This window comes from Myotis myotis, unplaced genomic scaffold (assembly GCF_014108235.1).
Source record: "Myotis myotis isolate mMyoMyo1 unplaced genomic scaffold, mMyoMyo1.p scaffold_m19_p_37, whole genome shotgun sequence".
Lineage (NCBI taxonomy): Eukaryota > Metazoa > Chordata > Mammalia > Chiroptera > Vespertilionidae > Myotis > Myotis myotis.
In genome coordinates this window covers 697,458-716,752 of record NW_023416343.1, presented here as the reverse complement: position 1 = coordinate 716,752, position 19,295 = coordinate 697,458, and the positions used below count along the sequence as shown (strand labels likewise).

Here is a 19,295-nt window from a genome sequence, read left to right as displayed (position 1 = left end):
CTCGCTGCCTAACTATAAGCCGCTGCAGCCTGCTGGCTGCCTCAGTGAACGCCACCTGCCCTGTACGGGCTGCCTCGGTCACGGAGGCACCGCTGTACGGACGGACTCAGTAATGGCGGACTCCCGGGTACCGAATGCCTCAGTAACGGCCGACTCTGGCTAGGTTATTGGGTCTTGTGATACTTCACACCTCGCTGTACGGACTGCCTGTCCAGGAATGGCGGCATCCAGGGCATTGGCTGACTTAGTAATGGCGGCCGCCACCCCGAACAGAATGCCGCAATCATAGCGGACTCTAGGTTACTGGCTACATCAAAAATCGCGGCCTACAAGGTACTGGGTGCCTCAATAATGGCAACTTCTAGGTTTCGGACTGACAGCGTGAAGGCACAAGTTCACCACGTCAGTGCAGCAGCCAAGGCCTCCCTTTCCGGGGCTGGGACGGGAAGAGGTGCAAAAGCCAGACCCGTGACTTCAGTCCATCCAGGGAAGGAATGATTTCAGCCCTGTACAGGCTCGATGATTTTGTCTGTGTGGTGTTTTTTGGTGTCTTTGTTTGTTTTTCTGGGTATAAATTTTCGTCTTGTTCACAGGGCATTAGCTGGCATTTCAGCACCACGGACAGAAGCACAAGATGTTATTCATTGAATATCCACAAGAGGGCAGCAGAGGATCGTTTTTACGCAGGAATTGGCTAACAGCATCCTTTGAGGTTTCTGTCATAAGCACATAGATGCATAGACGTGTACAGTAAAAGCAGTAACTTACTTGAAGGAGAAATAAAAACGTTTATCCTATAAAACCAGAGTATAAGTCTAATCTATTATTACATTCTCATAAATCGCAAAATAAGGAATCCTTGTTCTTAGCACATTTCTACAGGACTATTTCATCTTTCATTCTGAAAGAGACAGGCATAGGTATCGAACAGAACTTTGACTTACAAGAACACGTTTCAAAACCACTGTGCTAAGCCACCAAACTATTTAGATTCTTTTTATTCAGAAAATAATGTCTTTACAACTAATTTGCTAGGTGAAGAAAATACTCAGTCATAATAACCTCATGTCACTGAACTAACCTGAAAAAAACAAAAGAAAGCAATATTGGAATTTAATAGCATCCTGAAAGGACGACTCATTTGCATGCTTCTGAAATACTATCAGACAATCCACATTTTGCAACCCAAATTCATTTTTTGCAAACCAATTCACCATTTCAAAAAAAAAATTTCACCTTTTGCAGAGAAAATTCCCCTTTTACAAAGCAAATTCAACTTTGGCAAAGCAAATCCTCCATTGCCTCTGAAAATTCACCTTTTACACTTCTGACCCGTATGACCTGACCATGAACCCTCACCCTAAAACCCTAACACTGAACCCAGCCCAAGCCCCAGCCATAACTTTGAACTCTAACCCTTGACCAAGCTCAAATTTATAGTTTTAAAAGTGAACAGAATCCGTAGCTGCTGTTGCTCACTAGAGGCTTGCCAGACATACACTCTCCGCTCCATAGTTTAAAAAAATGGCACCAATGAACATATTAGCCAGGGTGGACCAGTCACCTTAAGGGGAACCTCAGTGCAACAGTCTCCTGGGCCTCCCTTTGCACGGCTGGGGCAGGAAGAGGTGCAGAACCCAGCGCCGTGACTTTGCTCCATCCAGGATGGAATGATTGCCTCCCTGGCCAGCCTCGCTGATTTTCTGACGGTGTTTCTCTGGGGAGAATTTTTGGTCGTGTTCACGGGGCTTTAGCTGGCATTTCAGCGCAAGGGACAGAGGCACAGTGTGTTATTCCTTTAATGGCCACAGGAGGGCAGCAGCGGATAGTTCTTTGCATGACAGCTTCCTTTGGAGGTCTAGTGTAATAAGTATATGGTTCCACAGACAGACGTGTACAGTATAATCAGTAACTTCCTTGAAAGGAAATGAAAGCGTTTACCTTTAAAACCAGTGTACAACGCTGCTCTATGAGTACATTCTGATAAATCACAAAATAAGGAATCCTTACTCTTTGCCCATTTCCACAGTATTATTTTATCTTTCATTCTGAAAGAGACAGGCATAGGTATTGAGCAGAAGCCCTTGAGCCACAAGAACACGTTTCAACACCACTGTATTGCAACACCAAACTATTAACATGAATTTTTTAATCAGAAAAAAGAAAAAAGAAAAAGAAGAAAAAACGTGCTTACAACTAATTTACTAGGGGGAAAAGTGCTCAGCAATAATAACCTTAATGTCACAGAAGTAACTTGAAAAAATAAGGAGCAATATTGGAATTTACTAGGATCCTGGAAAGGGCTACTCATTTCGATGCTTCTCAAATACACACTAATTCACATTTTCCAACCCAAATTCACCTTTTCCAAAGCAAATTCACCTTTTCCAAAAAAATTCACCTTTTGCAAAGCTAATTCACCTTTTCCAAAGCAAAATCACCTTTTACACTTCAAATTCTTTACCCAAGCAAAGTCATCTTTTGCAAAGAAAATTCTCTCTTTCCAATTAAAATTCACCTTCTGACCCTGACCCCAACCACTCACCCTGAAACCCTAACACCAACTCCAGTCCTCACCCCAATCCCAAACTTGGCCTCTGACCCTTGACTGCCCCTCACATTTATATTTTCAAAAATGAGTAGAGGGAGCGTGAGGGGAACGGAATAGAGTGCAGTCTGCCCAGCAGATCTTGCCGACAGACGGGCCTGGTTGCACGCCCTACAGTGTCGGCCCACTGTGCAGCGTTCCGCAGGGAGCAAGGGCTGTTCCTGGGTCCCTGCACGCCATCCGGCATCGGGCATCCCGGGTCTCCAGCCCACTGGCTGCCATCATTATAGCCCTCAAATTGGTCAAGAGCACATCAACCGCATGTTTGAAAAAGTTGGTCAAGGGCACATCAACCGTATGTTTGAAAAGGAACCTGCAGGACCTGGTGACTGGTATCTGAAACCACGGAAAGGACGAGCCCCCAGTGACACTGGAGCCACCCCCAAGAAATGCCTCTCCTTTGGTCTTTCTCCATAGTCACAGCCAACAGCACAGTACACAGTCTCATCCATCCCTGATTCTGACCCTATTGCCTCCCCCTTATAAAGGCCGCTGTGACCACACTGGGGCCTGTGGGGAATCCAGGGTCCTCCCCATCAATGCAGATAGAAAAGGCTGGGATGTTCTCCCTGGAGCTTCTGGAAGGACCTACCTGTCTTGTTACAGCAGCTGCAGGACACTTTGAATCTCACCTCCTCCCCCCAGTCAGCTCCAAACAACCACTGCTCCTTTAGCCTGAGCGCCTCAAGTGTTGCAGTCCAGTCACACACACCCTCCTCCACGACACAACCCCTCATCCCTCCAGAAACACACTAGCTTCCAGCTGCTCTTCTGTCACCATCTTCCTCACTATCCCAGCCCGGGGTTGTCCCCACTGGGGCTGGAAAAGTCCATCACACCGTTTATGAAGTAAGTCGTGGAGAAGGAACTGCAGCATAGGCAATAGAGTCAGATGGAAACTAGACTGACGGGGTGGTCACTTTGTAAGTTATGTAAATGTGGAATCACTCTCTTGTGCACGTGAGAGTAATGTATTATTGTAAGTCAATTAGAGTTAAAAATAAATTCAGAATAAGAACAACAAAAGTGCACACAATCCGTACCGGGTGTTGCTCACTGGTTAGAGCATTTGCTTACCAAGCATACACTCACCACTCTAGTTAAAAACGGCACCAACGAACATATGAGGTAGGGTGGGTGGGTCACCATAAGGGGAACCTTAGTAGAGCCGTCTACAGGGGCCACGCTTTGAAGACCTTGGGCTGGACGAGCTGAAGAACACAGGGCCGTGATTACAGAATGATTGCCGCCCTGGACAGCTTCGATGATTTTGTGCTGGTGTTTTTTATGGGTAGAATTTTTGGTCGTGTTCACAGGGCTTTGCCTGGATTACAGCACCATGGACAGAGGCACAAGTTGGTATTCCTTGAATGGCCACAGGGGGGCACCAGAGGATTATTTTTGTGCAGGAATGGGCTGACAACATCCTTTAAGGGCTAGCTGCTAGCATAATAAATATCTAGATCCCATAGATGTGCACAGTATAATCAGTAACTTACTTGAAGAAGAAATATAAGCGTTTATCCTATGAACTCAGAGTGTAAGTCTGCTCTATGATTACACTATGATAAATCACGAAATAAAGGATGCTGGGTTTTAGCACATTTCTACAGATTTAATTTAGCTTTCATTTTGAAAATGACACATACTGGAATCAAGCAGAACCCTTCGATTTACAAGAACACGTTTTTAAACCAATGTGTTTATTCAGGAAAAAGTGTTTACAACTAATATACTAGGAGAAAAAATGTACGCAGTCATAATAACTAATGTCACTGCAGTAACTTGAAAAAATAGGAAGCAATATTGGAATTTGCTAATATCCTGAAAGGGTAGACTCATTTTGATGCTACTGAAATACAATCAAATTCACCTTTTACAAAACAAATTCACCATCTCCAAAGCAAATTCACCTGTTCCACTTCTGACTCTGATCTTGTACCATCACCCTAAAATCCTAACGCCACCCCTGCCCTAGCCCCATCCCCAGGCTTTACCTATGACCCTTGACAGAGCTGAAATTTATATTTTAATAGTGAATAGCATCCGTAGCTGGTGTGGATCACTGGTTAAACCATTGGCTTTCCGGACATACACTCCCCACTCTCTAGTTAAAAACGGCACAAACACACATATTAGGCAGGGAGGGTGAGTCACCTTAAAGGGCACCTCAATGCAGCAGTCTCCGGGGCCTCCCTTTGCAGGGCTGGGGCGGGAGAAGGTGCAGAACAAAGAGCCATCACTTCAGTACATCCAGGGCGGGAATCATTGCCGCCCTGGCCAGGCTCTCTGATTTTGCTGTTGTTGTTGTTTTCAGGGTGGAATTTGGGGTGGGCTTCAAAGTGCTTTCGCTGGAATATCAGCACCATGGACAGAGGCACAATGTGTAATTCCTTGAATGACCACAGGAGGGCAGGAGAGGATCACTTTTGAGCAGGAATTGGCAGACTGGGCATGAAAGCCAGGACCCTTTGGGGTACGGGAACTGTTCTAACCATTGAGAAACAGCTGCCAGGCTGAACTCTGGCGCCAGGAGGTGCACCGCACGCAGGGCGCATGGTCAGGGTGCTTGTGTCTGGCCACTGCCACCCCCAGGGCAGCTCTTGTTCCCACAACATCACCATCAGCTCAGGGCAGATGGCAGGGATGTCCCCCGTGACCCTGCGTGTAACACAAGACACGAGGGACAGTATCTGTGATGCTTGGGTCCCCGCACCCGTGCTGTGCGATGCTGGTTGGAGACCGACAGCCACAGCGACAGGCAGTGCTCAGGGTGCAGCTAGGTGAGTAAACACAAGGCGTCCAGAGCATGAAACTTTAATGTAATTGAACAGAACATGTGGCAAACATAACGGATTACAGCCTTGGACTGAAAGGCACCCACCACCCTGCTGGGACACCCCACGCCACTTGGAGAGGCACCACAGGCACAGATTGACAACACACTTCCACGTCCCAATCATCACGTTAGCTGGGGGGAGTCTGGCCTGGCGCAGGGCGGGCAGGAGGGTGGCCGGCAGGGGAACAGTCTCCTGCCCACAACTGCTCAGGGGTGGCCCTAACGTGTGCCGTGGCCTGAGTGGAACACACCCCTTCGACTTGGGATCCATAAACATTTCTCAAACGCTTCCTCCAACATCGGGAGCTACCAAACAACTACATAAACACGGCGTGGACCAGGGACGCACACACCTCCCAGCAGAGCCCCCAGGGAACACGGGAACCTCTTTTCATCAGGATGAGGTTCTGTAACTTGTACTGAACGGTCGAATGTCCACACCTGTCTTCCCTGGGATGCTGGCCTGGCTCCCGGGGGCAGCTCAGCCCCTGTTGCCCCCCGAAAGCTCAAGGGGCACAGCACATTGGCCACCCAGAAGACATCGCTGGAGGCCTGGCTGTCAGACCACGGCACCTGGAATGGCAACACAGCATCACACATGCAGGCTCCCTCTGCCCGGCTCCCCCAAGCTCATCTTTGGCCGACTTGTTCAGTCTGAAGGCAGGAGTGAATCCAGGAGTGAGGAAGGAACCCAGTTCCTCCTAGGAAAGCCTCACCTGGTTGGACGGCAGGTCCTCGCTCAGCTCCCCAGCAGGCACAGGCCCGGGAAAGGTCGACGGGGTAGGAGCCAGCTCCGGGAGGCTGTAGAAGGGGCCACATCAGAACAGGGCTGGTCTCCAGTGGGCACCAAGCAACACCTTCCACCCCGTGGGGAACATGCCTGAGAGTGTCTTTGCACCAGGAGCTCCCCGTGTGCCAGACCCTCAGACCCATCTCCTCCCTGAGGGACCTCAGGGCACAGCGACCAAAGGGGCCCATGGGACACGACAAGCACATGGCTCGGGGGCGGGCGGGGGGGGATAGTGCACCAGAGCGGCTCATGGAGGACACGTGCAGCGAGAAGGTCATGCAGAAGGACGGGCTGGGGAGGTGAAGGAGACAGAGCACCTTACACCCAAACCAGAGGAAGCAGAGGGATGGCGGGGACGGTGGCAGTACAGCTGCCAGGGAGACCTGTCGGCGGGTCCCTACAGGCAATCGCAAACGTCTGTTCCCGACTCCAGGTCACTATGGAGGACGGTCAGGGTTCTCCCACCATCTGAATTGGGACTTCCCCTCCCTCTCGCGTCCCCCTGTAATTCTGCCCTCACTTGGCACCTGGCCTTCAGCGCCAGATTAGTGAGACCCAATCTCTGGGGATGCGGTCCTCGGGGTCACTCTCAGAAATTCCCTCTAGCAGAGGACCCCCCTCCCCGGTCACATCCCTCTGTCCCTCCTGTGTGCAGACTCCTGGACCCTTGTCCCGGCCCCACGGCCGCTCCACAGCACCTAGGCTGCCAAGGCCCTTTAAAACTTCACTCTGGAAATAAAACCAGGATCTCCATGCTGCTCAGAAACTCTGACAGCCTTTATCTGGGAAGAAGAAAATGCCAGAAAGAGGCTGCTGGGTGCCAGGGAAATCTCAGGGAAGAGGCCTAAAAACCGTCCACAGCACAGATGTCCTGTCCACTCTCGTGTTCCCCGTTCTGTCTGGGAGAAACCCCACCCTCTTCCCTTTGGGAGACGCAGGCTAAGGGACTATTGTAGTTTCCAGAAACCTGTAAGCAAAAGGCTTCATCGGCACAAGCTCGGCCAACGCTATGAACCAGGGCTCTGCAGGCTTACCTCTGGGGCAGGACCAACTCCGGAGCCTGTGGTGGGGGCTGTGTCACCAGGAAGCTGCCTGCCTGGCTGACGCTGGTGCCCGGACCCTCCTCCAGGAATGTGCTCTGGGGGTGGCTGCCGGGCAGGTCAGGGAGCCCTGCATGAAGGAAAGGCCACAGCCCACTGCAGGGAGGAAGGGCCAAGCTCACACACAGCACAACCAAGACCTGCAGGACAGGAGTGTCCAGCTGCCTGGCCACAGCCCGCAGCCTCCCTCCCTGAAGGAGGACTGGCCACAACTGTTCATCTCAGCGGTGCCTTCAGGCTTCCAGAGGACACAACGAAGGCCAATTCTCCTTGTCTGACTGTGCCCCCACCCAAGACTCAGCATCCGAATCTGCCCACCCACTGCCATGGGAGGTCGGGACATTGTCACTTCACCTTTGGCTTCACTGAGGTCCAAGGTGCCACAACCTTACCTTTCTCCACTTACATTGTTTCACAGAATATTTCCCTCTCTCTCTCCCTCCCCCCTCTCTATCTATATATTTCCAATTAATCTTAGAGAGGAAGGGAGAGGGAGAGAAACACCAGTGATGAAAGAATCATTGACAGGCAGCATCCTGCACGCACCACACTGGGGATCAAGTCCGAAAACCAGGCATGTGCCCTGACCGGGAATCCTACCATGACCTCCTGGTTCATAGGTGGATGCTCAAACACGGAGCCCTGCCGGCCCGGCAGAAAATTGGTCACGCTTAAAGACAAGCCCCTGTGGCCCTGGCTGGTGTGGCTCAGTGGACAGAGTGTCAGACTGTGGACTGAAAGGTCCAGGGTTTGATTCCGGTCAAGGGCACATGCCCAGGTTGCGGTCTCAGAAGCTCGGCCCTGTGCCGTAGCAGCAGGTGCTGGCAGGCAGGCAAGTGCACAGAGTGGGGAGTGGAGGACTGGCAGCTGCTTCGTTTCCTTTTTGCTCTTTCCTCGCATCTTATTTTGTTTCACGTGCATGTTTTATTTTGACAAATGAAACAGATAAGAACTATAACCTGGGATGTTTGTCGCAAGAGCCTCTTTGAGGCTCACTGGTTCTGGGTCTAATCAAGCAGAGGGTTCAGGAAGCCCTGACCCTTCCCATACCTCCCTGCCCCCCAGAGATGCCCGTAGCTGCAGCCTCTGGTGCAGAAACTCATGGTCCCAGTGGAGTGGACTCACCTGTGGAGCTGGGCTCGGCGACTGTGGAAATGGACACCGACATAGAAGCGTCCGAAGGAGGCATCCAGAAGTGCGGCCCGTGACTGTGCACCAGCTGTCCAGAGTGAACGGAAGCGTCCCTGGAGGACGCCGGTGTGAGGGACACCAGCCAGGGCTCGGGCGCAGCTGAAGGGTCCAGCAAGTCGCTGCGGGCAGCCAGCCCAGCGAAGCCAGGGTCAGGGTAGACGGCGGGGAGAGTGGATGGGTCGCGGCCAGGCCCCTCCGGATACATCTCGCCGCCCTGCAGAGAGCTGGGAAGCCCCACGAACACTGTCCCTTGGTGGACGGAGGCTCGCTCCGGCCAGGACAGTCACTGACGGCATGGGGCCCACCATTCCCCAATCCTGCTGCCTTCACTGCTCTCCTGTGCCTGCAAACGCTCTACAGACACTTAGAAGAAAGTATGATAACTGGAAACCCAAGATACACTCGCAGTTCCTTCAAAGGCCTCAGGGAAGCACTCTCCACGCACTGAGAGCTGGACGTGGCTAGGAAGGGCCTAGCAGGCGACTGAATAGACGATGGTTGGTCTCAAAGGAACACGAGGCAGCAGTGGATAATCATGAGAGAATAAATAATCCACAAATGCTCACCGTGTCTCAGATGGTGCTCCCGGGCCTCTGTCAACAACCCTCACCCCAGGAACCGTGGCAACAACCACAAGGCAGGTCCTGCAAGTCCCCACTTCACAGGTGAAAAAAGCGAGGCAGGGAGGTCACAGCACCCGCCTAGAGACACACAGCCGGTGCTGTCACTGGACATCAGGTGCCAGGCCAGGCACTACCCTGTACAGCAGGAACCCGGCAGTGCTGGCCCTGATCAACCCAATGAAACAAACCACACCAAACACCAGAAGCAAACAAACCACGACAGCTGGGTGTGCCTGCAGGCGATAGGTTTGCGTATTTTTCTTTCTGCGTCTGTTTCCCCTTCTCCATCACGCGCAGGACGCCAGGCTGTGAGTCAGTCACGGGGAACAAGTGCAGGGTCCCTGACCGCGGCTCCCGGCAAGGGCGCCCGCACTCCTGTGGCCACAGCCCTCCCAGACCTGGTCCCAGCGGGCCCAGCACGCCCATGCTCATTCCCCCTGGTATCCTGCTGACGGTGGGGAAGCTGAACAAGGAGAACAGACCGTGGGGATGACAGTACCTGGGAGTCAGTGATTCGGGCATTGTCCCGTCTCCAGAAACGTCCAAGGCCAGGGCCGGAGGCTGCCAAAACCCTGGAGTGGTCACCGGGGTTCGAGCCGGCCCATTCTCCTCACCTCCTGTAGAAAGCCAGTTGGACGGGAGGGAGGCTGGATGGACCTTAAGTTCCAGCCTCCTTCCCAGCAGCCACAGGAGCCCTGCTGTGGGGAAAGGTGTGACCACCGAGTCCTTCCAACAGTCTGTGTCCCGTGATGCACCTTTACTCTGAGCAACAATCCCTCACTAGACACCCTGCTCCCCAAACCTACGCACTTGGCCCGGGCCAAGTGGCCTCCACACACGAAGGCAGCCGCAGCCCCATCTGACCCTCAGCCTCACTGTTCTTGCTCCTCAGGGTGAGTGTGCAGGTCAGGATTAGGGTTAGGCCTGGCCCTGGACACGGTGCGGTGACCGGGCAGCTGAGGTCAGCTCCCAGCATGGGGACCTTTGGGCCACTCACCTGCCCACTGAGGTGGGTGCCCACCCACGAAGCCGGGGTGGCGGTGGCCTGAGGGCTGCGGCTCCAAACACTGGAGACCCGCCTTCTGGCGCCGGCGGTAATTGCCAAACCAGGTGTTGACCTGCGCCACGGTGAGGCTGGTCTCTGCAGCCAGGGCCTCCTGCGGAGACATGGGATCTGAGCCCAGCAGCAGGGTGCACAGGGGAGGGGGGTGCACGATGGTCACCAGAGGCCAGACTGCTGCGCAGCAGGCGGGGGCACCGAGGGCTGCCTGGCCTGACTCTCGGGCTCTCACCCGCTCGGCCTTGCTGGGGCTGCTGCTCACACCCGAGGCGAAGCTCTGCAACTTCTGGCGAACCTCCCAGGTGAATCTGAAGCTCTTCAGTCCGTCAGGGCAGAGGGAGGGGGGTGGCGGGTTCCTGGGGAGCACAGACAGGGGGTGTCACAGCCTCCCTTCTCCTGGCACCGCTCCTGTTAAACCTCCTGTGCCCAGAACACGGTGCCCTGCACGCCCTCTGCTCACAGGCCACTCCTCCCAGTTCCTATGCTGCCAGGTCCCAGGGCCCCGTCTCCTGAGGGGTGAGGGCTCCCCGGCCCCACTTGCAGGTTGCACCAGGGCTTCCAGGACATGCAGCGAGATGCCAGGCCTGACAAATGCCAAGAACTGGGGAAGCTACATGGTGAGGATGCTGAGATTGGTTATGCTTGATCGTTGTGAAAATCTGAGTTATTTTAAAAGAAAACAGTGGCATCTAAACAAATAGCACCTGTCTATACAAAACTTAAAGTCCAAACACCAACTGAACAAATACCCTGGATGTCAAAAAGGCATCCCACTCACCCAAATCCCAAGTGGAGCTTGTCCCCAGCCCTCCCCACATCCCCCCAGCGCCCGTCCTGTGCACATGGTGAGGAGCCACCACATTCCAGCCGCTAGGCCAAGAGCACTGAGTCCAGCTTGAATCTTTCTTTTGCTCCTCAAAGACATACAAGCCATTGGCAAATCCTCCAAATTCTATTTTCAAAAAAATGTATTTTTATTGATTTCAGAGAGGAAGGGAGAGGGAGATGGAAACATCAATGATGAAAGAGAATCATGGATCGGCTGCCTCCTGCACACCCTCCACGGGGGATTGAACCCGAAACCTGGGCATGTGCCCTTGCCGGGAATCGAACCTGGGACCCTTCAGTCAGCAGGCCGGCGCTCTATCCACCGAGCCAACCCAGCTAGGGAGGGCCAAACTCTATCTTAACACAACCCTTTCTTCAGCCACTGCCAGAGACTCAGAACCTCCGGCTCCTGCTCCTGCACTGGCCTCTGCTGTAACTCCCCTGCCCCCTCCTTGTGCCCCTGGGGACCGCCATCCACTTGCTCAGGTCTCTCCTCCAGGACTGGACGGGCCCGCACTCAGCCCTCCCCACAGCAAGAACAATGGGTCCCAGCCCCCTTCGGAGAACCTTCCGTCTCCCCTTCCTCACTCTGAATCATGGGATGTACAGTGTTGCCCTGACTACTGTCTATCCTCTACCCAAGGTCAGCTCTGGAGAACAAAGCCCAGTTTCTGGCCTCAGCACCTCCAATAGCACCACAACGAGAGCCTCTTCACAGACACTGCTGGTCCCAAACCATTTCCCGTGCTGAGCTGCACTCGGGCCGCTCCCAGCACCTACAGGGAGGGACACCCTGCAGCCTGGAAGACACGGAGGTTGAGTGAATGTCGGGTCTGAGGACATAGCTCACTGTCTGCAGCAGCATGAAAACATTCTCTCTGGTCAGAAAGGAATGGGTCTCTTCTGGACACGAACCAGGACCTGGAGCTGAGGAGTCCTGCACCTGGGCTGTCGGGAGCTCAGGGAGACCCGGGGGCCTGCAGACCAGCGGGGACACCCATGACCAGGAGCAAAGCTGTCCAGTCTCAGTGTCTGGCCTGGAACCTGGCTTTGCCTCCGTCTCCTCCACCCTGTGCTCATCCAGGAACCGGCCGCCCCTCCCTCTGCACAAATACAGCTCAGCCACGTACCTCTTCCTGCAGCGGAACTTCTGCTCCGAGGTCAGCGTGGCCACGCCCAGCCTCTTCTTCTCCAAATGGTAGTGAATGTCATTCCAGAGCCGCACCAGCTCCTCACTGCCTCCTGGCACCCAGCATCGCTGCGGAGAAGAGCCTGCTGAGACCCGGCCACCTCACCCACCTGAGCACGGCCATCGCCCAGACCTGACCCCTGGGAAGAGCTGCTCACTGATGTGCCAAGCAGCAGGGCATGGCCAGATGGCCAGCACTCCAGTCCACCCCAGGTGCAGGCGGTGTCCTGGAGGCCCAGCTGGCCACCCATTCACACCAGCACGTCAACCCTTCCACAAAGCACACAGGTGGGGACAGCTGTCAGTCACTCCTCAGAGGTGAGGAGCCTGAGGAAAGGGCAGGTAGGCGACTGGCTAGCGGCCACACAGGAGGCAGAGCTGTTGTCATTGACGACCACATTGTCTTTTTAAGGCTCCAAAGCTCGACCCCTGTCTTGTGTGAAAAGTTTTTTCTCCCACCAGCAGGGAAGTGGAGTGAAGCCCAGGGCGACCTGTTCCAATGACCACACTTTGAAGATGGCCAGGACGTCTGGCCCTGGCATCCCCTAGGCCAGTGATGGCGAACCTTCTGAGCTCGGCGTGCCAGCATTTTGAAAAACCCTAACTTAACTCTGGTGCCGTGTCACATGTAGACATTTTTTTATATTTGCAACCATAGTAAAACAAAGACTTAAATTTTTTATATTTATTTTATATATTTCAATGCCATTTCACAAAGAAAAATCAACCAAAAAAATGACTTCGCGTGTCGTAGGTTCGCGATCACTGCCCTAGACACCAGTCGGTGTGCGTTTCTCGCCTTTAACTCCACGTTCCCAGCGCCATCTTGGCGAGGGAGGTGCAGATCATCAGAAAGAGCCCATGTGGCTGGGCTGGGACTTGCAGTCTCTGCCAGGATCAGCCATCAGCCTCAGGCACAACAGTCAGGAAGCCACGGACCCTCCCTGCCTGCAGGACCAGCCTGGGCCTGAAACATGTGGTGGCTACAGCATTAGCTCTCGGGTCTCAGCCACACGGCACCTCTTCAGAGCATGTCTAAGCCATCCTGACGGAATCTGATCCCTCTCCTGGGAGTCTGTCCGCACTGGTGTCACCCTACATTTCATCGCTGATGCCTTCACGGCAGTTATCACGCCTCTAACTGTGGGTGCCCTTGTTTCTTTACGTCACCCGTTTATTTGCACAGATTTAAACACTGGAGCCCTCCTATGTCCCAGGGTTATGCTGGGTGTCATCGCTCTTGCAATGAGAACAGGGCGCGGCCCCTCCCTCCTGGGCCCACGTGTGGCCAGGGGAGACAGAGGAAGCACAAATGGACTCTAATTACGACCCGAGGGCGGAATCCAAGGACAGAATGCGGGGTTGCACTTGAGGATACAGGGTCACTACCCAGACAGGTGACACTGACAGCAGAAACCTGAAAGGTGGGAAGGCACCAACCTCTAGCTGAGGGAATGACATGTGCGTAGGTCCTGAGACAAAGAAATGTTGCGGAAATTCTAAGAACGGCTAGGAAGCCAGCATGGGCCACACGGAGGAAGGGGGAGTGTGGGTCCAGGCCTGGAGAGCAGGCAGGCTCAGGCCCCAGGCCCTGGTGCACACATGGTCCCACCTGCAGTTCTACAACTTCCTCCAGCTGCTGCATGAAGGCAGAGGCGGGAGGAGGACACCTCTTGGCTTGGAGGGTGGGGGTGGGAATACAAGGAACTTGGAAGAAGTGACTATCTTTACGGTAAGTATGTGCTGAAACAGGGAAACACGGGCCCTCAAATCCATGACTGAAGCCCGCTGAGCTGTCTGTATTTTGGAATTCAGAATTTCTCTGATTTTATGAACTAACACAGGCACACACTATAGAGTATGTGCCACCCCATATAGTCTGGGGCAGGCAGCATACCGCAGTCAAACATGCCAATATGTAGGCAGCAAAATGTACCACTGTCCACGAGGTGGGTAAGTAACGACCGTCAATTCCTTCACGTCAGTGCAAGCCACGTTTTCATGGAGGATGAGCTGAGGCGCCCAGTGCCCCCAGAGGAGTGGCACAGATGCTTATGGTTTCCGAGTTTTCAAGAGAGACCCTTTGGCTCAGGGACAGAGGTCCTGGGTCTGCTTGACTGCTGGCTACACGACTGGCAGCCGGCACCCCAACCTGGGACCCCCACTCAGTGAGGATTTCATCAATGGACCACTTTTCTCAGATGATCAAACTGCTCAGATATTGGTAAAGTGAGAGGGGACCATCCTGCCTTGTTTACAGAACCTCTCTCCAGGCTGTGGCTGGCTGTGGACTTTCCATCTCGCTCAGGATGCTAGTGGCTGCCGCCCCTCTCTCAGCACCTCCCCCCACAAGACCAGTCCTACCTCCAACAGCTGGAAGGCGGCCTCGTGCTGCTCCTTCTTGGCCAGCACGCGGGCGCACACCAGCGCCAGGTCCTTGTTGCTCAGGTGGTACAGGAAGAGCTGGCTCTCCAGCAAGGCCGTGATCAAGTGCTGTGCCTGGGTGAGGTTGTCCTGCAGGTCCTGGCACAGCCTGCCCACAAGGCTCACCAGCTCCTCCACAAATGGGCTGGTGCCTCCACTGTCCCGCAGCAGCTTCAGGAAACTCTGCATCCTGGGCTGGGTTGCGTCCCTCTGCAAACAAGGTGGCAGGCATCACAAAAGCCAGCTCTAACCATGGGCTGATTGGACATGAATCCTCAGACCAACTCTGAGAGGCCCCTCCCACTCGGGCACTGGTGAGGTGGCAACAGTGAGGTTACCTGAGAAAGACGAGGAACCAGGCCCCATGGCACTGCCTTTCAGTCCCTCCGAATCCGTCTAGCCCAGCTGTGCACCCGGCTGAGCCGGGTGCTGTCACTCACCCCTCTGCACCTTTCACCTGCCCCCAGGTGCCCCACTCTGTTTGCACCTGGCCTTCTATACGTGTCTCACTCCTCCTCTGGGCTCGGTGGGTCAGTGACCATGTGTGTGGGGGCCATCAGGTTTCCCCAGCATCTCCCAGCCCTGAGGAGGTGCCCTGGGCCAGGGGCTGGGCAGACACCATTTCCATTCATGTAAGAGGGGCCATGGGGCCTGCGGGAACAGGACTAGTACCATCCAGTTCTAACTGTTGTGATTTTGGGGGGGAAAACCCAAAACCTCAAACTCATCATTTGGAAAGCACTAGGAGTTAAAGGTTGCCCTAGTCACAGACATTGAAGAAAGTAAAAAGGGGTGGACCTGGCCTCCCTGGGCCGCTAGTGCTGCGGGCAGTGGCACTGAGGACACAGGCCGAGGCACTGAGGGGGCCCCACCAGGCTGGCTTCAGTTCCCGAGCAAAGAGCACTCGTCCACTGCACCCCAAAGCCCACTCTGTGTGTCCCCCCAAACATATAAGCTACAGCAAGTGGGCTTGAAGGCTTTGTGAGTTTTTCTTTTTCATACAAAGCTATGCATAGAGACGCCTATTTTTACGCACGGAGAACGCTTATCCGGGACCGACAGACATTTCCTGGCGCTGACGCTGGCCCTGCACAGCATCCCATGGAAAAGGGGCCGCCACCCGCTCAGATGGCTCCACCCGTGGACGTTCAGGCAACTTGCTAGTGGCCGCTTTTCAGATAGAAGACCCGACTCCCAAGGCTGTGCCGGATTAAAAGAGAAAGTACCGCTTCCTGTGGACCGGACTCCGGGCCAGTTACCAGGCAGAGCCTTCAGGCAGCTACGCGTCTAGCAGATGCGGCTGAACTTCCCGCGAGGCCGGCGCTCAGTGCCCCTTAGCGCCCCTCAGCACCCCAGGCTCCGCACCCCGCGGGCGCTCTCTCCTCTACGCCCCGCAATTCTCCCCGCCGCTACGGGCAGGAGGCGCTGGAACCCGCGTCCCTGCGGGAGCCAAGGCTCCAGGACATGGACAGGGCGGGGCGGGGAGAGTTCAGCTCAGGACCCGGTTCCGTCCAGAGCCTGCGCCACGGAAAAGAGGATACGGGCTGGGCTCCTGAGGACACGGCGGGGACCCCGCCCTGGGCGGGACAGAGGGACGGAAGGTGGCTGTCGGGCGCCCTGACCCCTCCACTCCCCAGGTGGTGGCCGAGGCCCAGTACCTTTCCCGGTGATGCTCCCCGCGGAGGCCACGAGCGCTGCTCTGCCGGGTGTACTTGGGTGCCACTGGGGAACCCCCCCCCCCCCCCCCGCTGCTTCCGTGCTTGCCCGGTGCGCATGTGCTCAGCCTGCACCTCCGGGGAGGAGGCGCCAAGGAGGCGGCCATCCAGCAGCGCGGAAGGTGTGGTCGCAACAAAGTATCGAGGCCGGGGCCAATCCGGCGGGAGCCCCGCCCGAGGCCCCGATGCGGGTGTCGGTGCCCAGTCCCTGTGCCCTGGGTCCCTGCACCCGGGGTGCGCAGAGAGGTTCTGGGGTTCGGCGGTGCCCACAAGCTTGGCTCTGGGAGTCCTCAAGCCCCGGGCATATTGGCAGGTTGGGGGGGGGGGCGGTGGGAATGGGGGGGGGCGGCGGCGGTGGGAGTGGGGGGGCGGCGGCGGTGGGAGTCGGGGGGGGGGGCCGCGGTGGGAGTCGAGGGGTGCGGCGGCGGGAGTCGAGGGGGGCGGCGGCGGGAGTCGGGGGGGCGGCGGCGGGAGTCGGGGGGGGGGCGGCGGCGGCGGGAGTCGGGGGGGGCGGCGGCGGCGGGAGTCGGGGGGCGGCGGCGGCGGGAGTCGGGGGGGGGGGCGGCGGCGGCGGGAGTGGGGGGGGGCGGCGGCGGCGGGAGTCGGGGGGGGGGGGGGGGCGGTGGGAATTGGGGAGGACAGGGCGCCGCTGCCTACACGCCCCGGAGGCGTGGGCAGGAGGAAGCGGCGACCCTTGGAGGGATGTTACCCCCCCCCCCCCCTGCTCAGGCCAGGATCTCTGCTCTGACTGGTGCATATGTTTGGTGGGCCGCTGGGAAACCTCCCGCCCCCCACACCCCCACTCCCGCCCCCCACACCCCCACTCCCGCCACTTCCGTGCTCACCGGGCTCCGCCCACGTACTCAGCCCGCACCTCGGGGGAGGAGGCGGCCATCCGGCAGCTCAGAAGGTGCCCTTGCTACAAAGTATCGAGGCCCAGGCAACCGTCGTCATGTGAAAGGCCTAGGAAGAAAGAAAACATGTTTTGCTCAAGTGAAAAACGTTTGCTCAAGTGAAAAATATTGAAGCAATCCAAGCAGCTGACATGTGTTCTCCAAGTTAGGGACAAATGTGTCCAGCTAGCATCAGAGGGCAGTTCTTTCAGCTCTACTTTTTCGTGATTTTTAAGCGTTAGTGTTAAGTGCAGGCAGAGTTAGGATTTATTTTTGGTGAAATAGTACTTTTAGAATTAGGACTCTATTCCTGACAACTACCTTTGCCCTGGGTATTTCCAGAAAAGGGTACATATTTTCAAATGTCAGGCGTTACATTAGGAGACTGGGTGAGACAGAATCAGTCTGACCTGTATTTAAGCTGCGTGGACTTTGTTGCAGGTTTAGGTTAGATTTAGTTCACTCCTTTCAACTATTCCGAAGCAGGATGTTTCCCTCAGCGGGGCCTGAGACCTGAACCTGCACGTTTGCGATCCGCTTGTGCTCACAGGGAAGCCAACAGCTTTTGGAAAACGTGAGCTCCATCGCCCTGCCTCACAGCGCGAGTGCTTTTCTGGGATCTGAGATCCCTTTGCTTTCCAGTTCTGACTTCAGAGCTCCCAGCCCTGTGTGAAGGCCTAGCTCTCCTGAGCCCTCCCCCATGTTTTGTAGTGCAAAGCCCTACGTGCATTGGGGTGGTTTCCATATACGTGAGGGGGTGGGGCAGCAACAGGCAAGGGATGGTGTGCTCTCTGAGTCCTTTACCCGTCTCTCAGCCTAAAAGTACAGATCGCCTCGAATGGGTTTCCTTCAACTATTGCATTGTCCACCTTCCTGCCCTCAGATAGCGTCTGCCTTGCACTTAGAAGTCAGCCCAATCTTTCATTTTTCGCTTTCTCTGCCAACCTCATACTTGTCATACTATCCCTAAGGGTCCGTGATGACCCAGGGGAAAGAGTGGCTGGAAACGCCTCTGTGGTGTGGTTCTCTGGGTTTCTAAGCCCACATGCCAGCCAAGGCGACTGGTCTACGCAGGACATCACCTCTTCCTGCCCTTGCACCCAGGATGAGAGCAGCAACTCCTTGCTGATAAAAAATGTTCCTTCATTTCTAGTGCGTTGTTCCTTTGGGTTTCTTTGTTTTGTTATTTTTGAAGCTTACCCAGTTGGTTTAACCAGAACATGACTGATTTGTAAAAATTGGAAATTTTCTGTTTCTGACATAACAATTCTTATAACTTTTTGTTTTAACACCTTGGCTAAAATTTCCATTACGTTGTTCAATAAATGTGATGAGCATCCTGGTAATTTTCTACATTTAAGGGTGCATGTCTATTGTTCAACCATTAAGTATGACATACTTCTTGAAGGGGTTAAAGAAGTTCATTTCTTATTTCATATTTTAAAATATGTATGATTATTACATTCCATCAATTGAATTATCTGTACATGTTGAGATAATCATAGGGCTTATCTTTTATCTGGGAGTGTGGTTATTTTCACGAAATGATTTTCTGATATTGTCTTCCAAACATCCTAATGTGTTTCAATTAGGATCACATTCAGCTGCATATAAGAGAACCAATTCTCCCCCCACCCGCAAAACACAGTTTTCTCTTTTGTGTAAAACATACCCAGATATTGGTAGTCTAGGGTGCCTATAGCAGCTCTGCCGTTATCAGATGGGCAGTCACTCTCCATTGCATTCTGGAGGTAGCGTCCATCCTCAGGATGAATTCAGGTGCTAGGATGGCTACGAAACCCAAACCATGATGTGCTGCATATTGAAGAGGAAAGATGAAAAGACCCTAGGGGGCTTTTCCCAGGGGTTTGTTTTCCTTCTAAAGAACCTTCCCATTAGGCCCGCTCAGCAACTTGTACTGCCATATCATTACTCAGAGTTCAGCAGCATGATTACATTTAATTACAAAGAAAATGGAGAAATGTAGCTTTTCAGCAACCGACACTGCCATTAGGAAAACCAGTGATTCTGGTGG

General features: G+C 54.4%; 1 protein-coding gene across 1 annotated transcript in view; it reads right to left on the bottom strand.

Annotated features, from left to right (window-relative positions):
• Positions 1–3,780: 3,780 nt before the first annotated feature.
• ANHX (anomalous homeobox) overlaps positions 3,781–19,295 on the bottom strand; it is a 24,354-nt gene continuing 8,839 nt past the window's right edge. The window contains exons 3-13 of the mRNA XM_036303388.1: positions 14,593–14,862; positions 12,170–12,297; positions 10,444–10,567; positions 10,149–10,308; positions 9,269–9,768; positions 8,463–8,796; positions 7,272–7,407; positions 6,164–6,248; positions 5,889–6,020; positions 5,325–5,387; positions 3,781–3,819 (exon numbers count right to left, since the gene is read on the bottom strand). Of these exons, the coding sequence (XP_036159281.1) occupies positions 3,781–3,819; positions 5,325–5,387; positions 5,889–6,020; positions 6,164–6,248; positions 7,272–7,407; positions 8,463–8,796; positions 9,269–9,768; positions 10,149–10,308; positions 10,444–10,567; positions 12,170–12,297; positions 14,593–14,841 (1,950 nt within the window). The 5' untranslated portion in view covers positions 14,842–14,862. The remainder of the gene's footprint in view (positions 3,820–5,324; positions 5,388–5,888; positions 6,021–6,163; positions 6,249–7,271; positions 7,408–8,462; positions 8,797–9,268; positions 9,769–10,148; positions 10,309–10,443; positions 10,568–12,169; positions 12,298–14,592; positions 14,863–19,295) is intronic.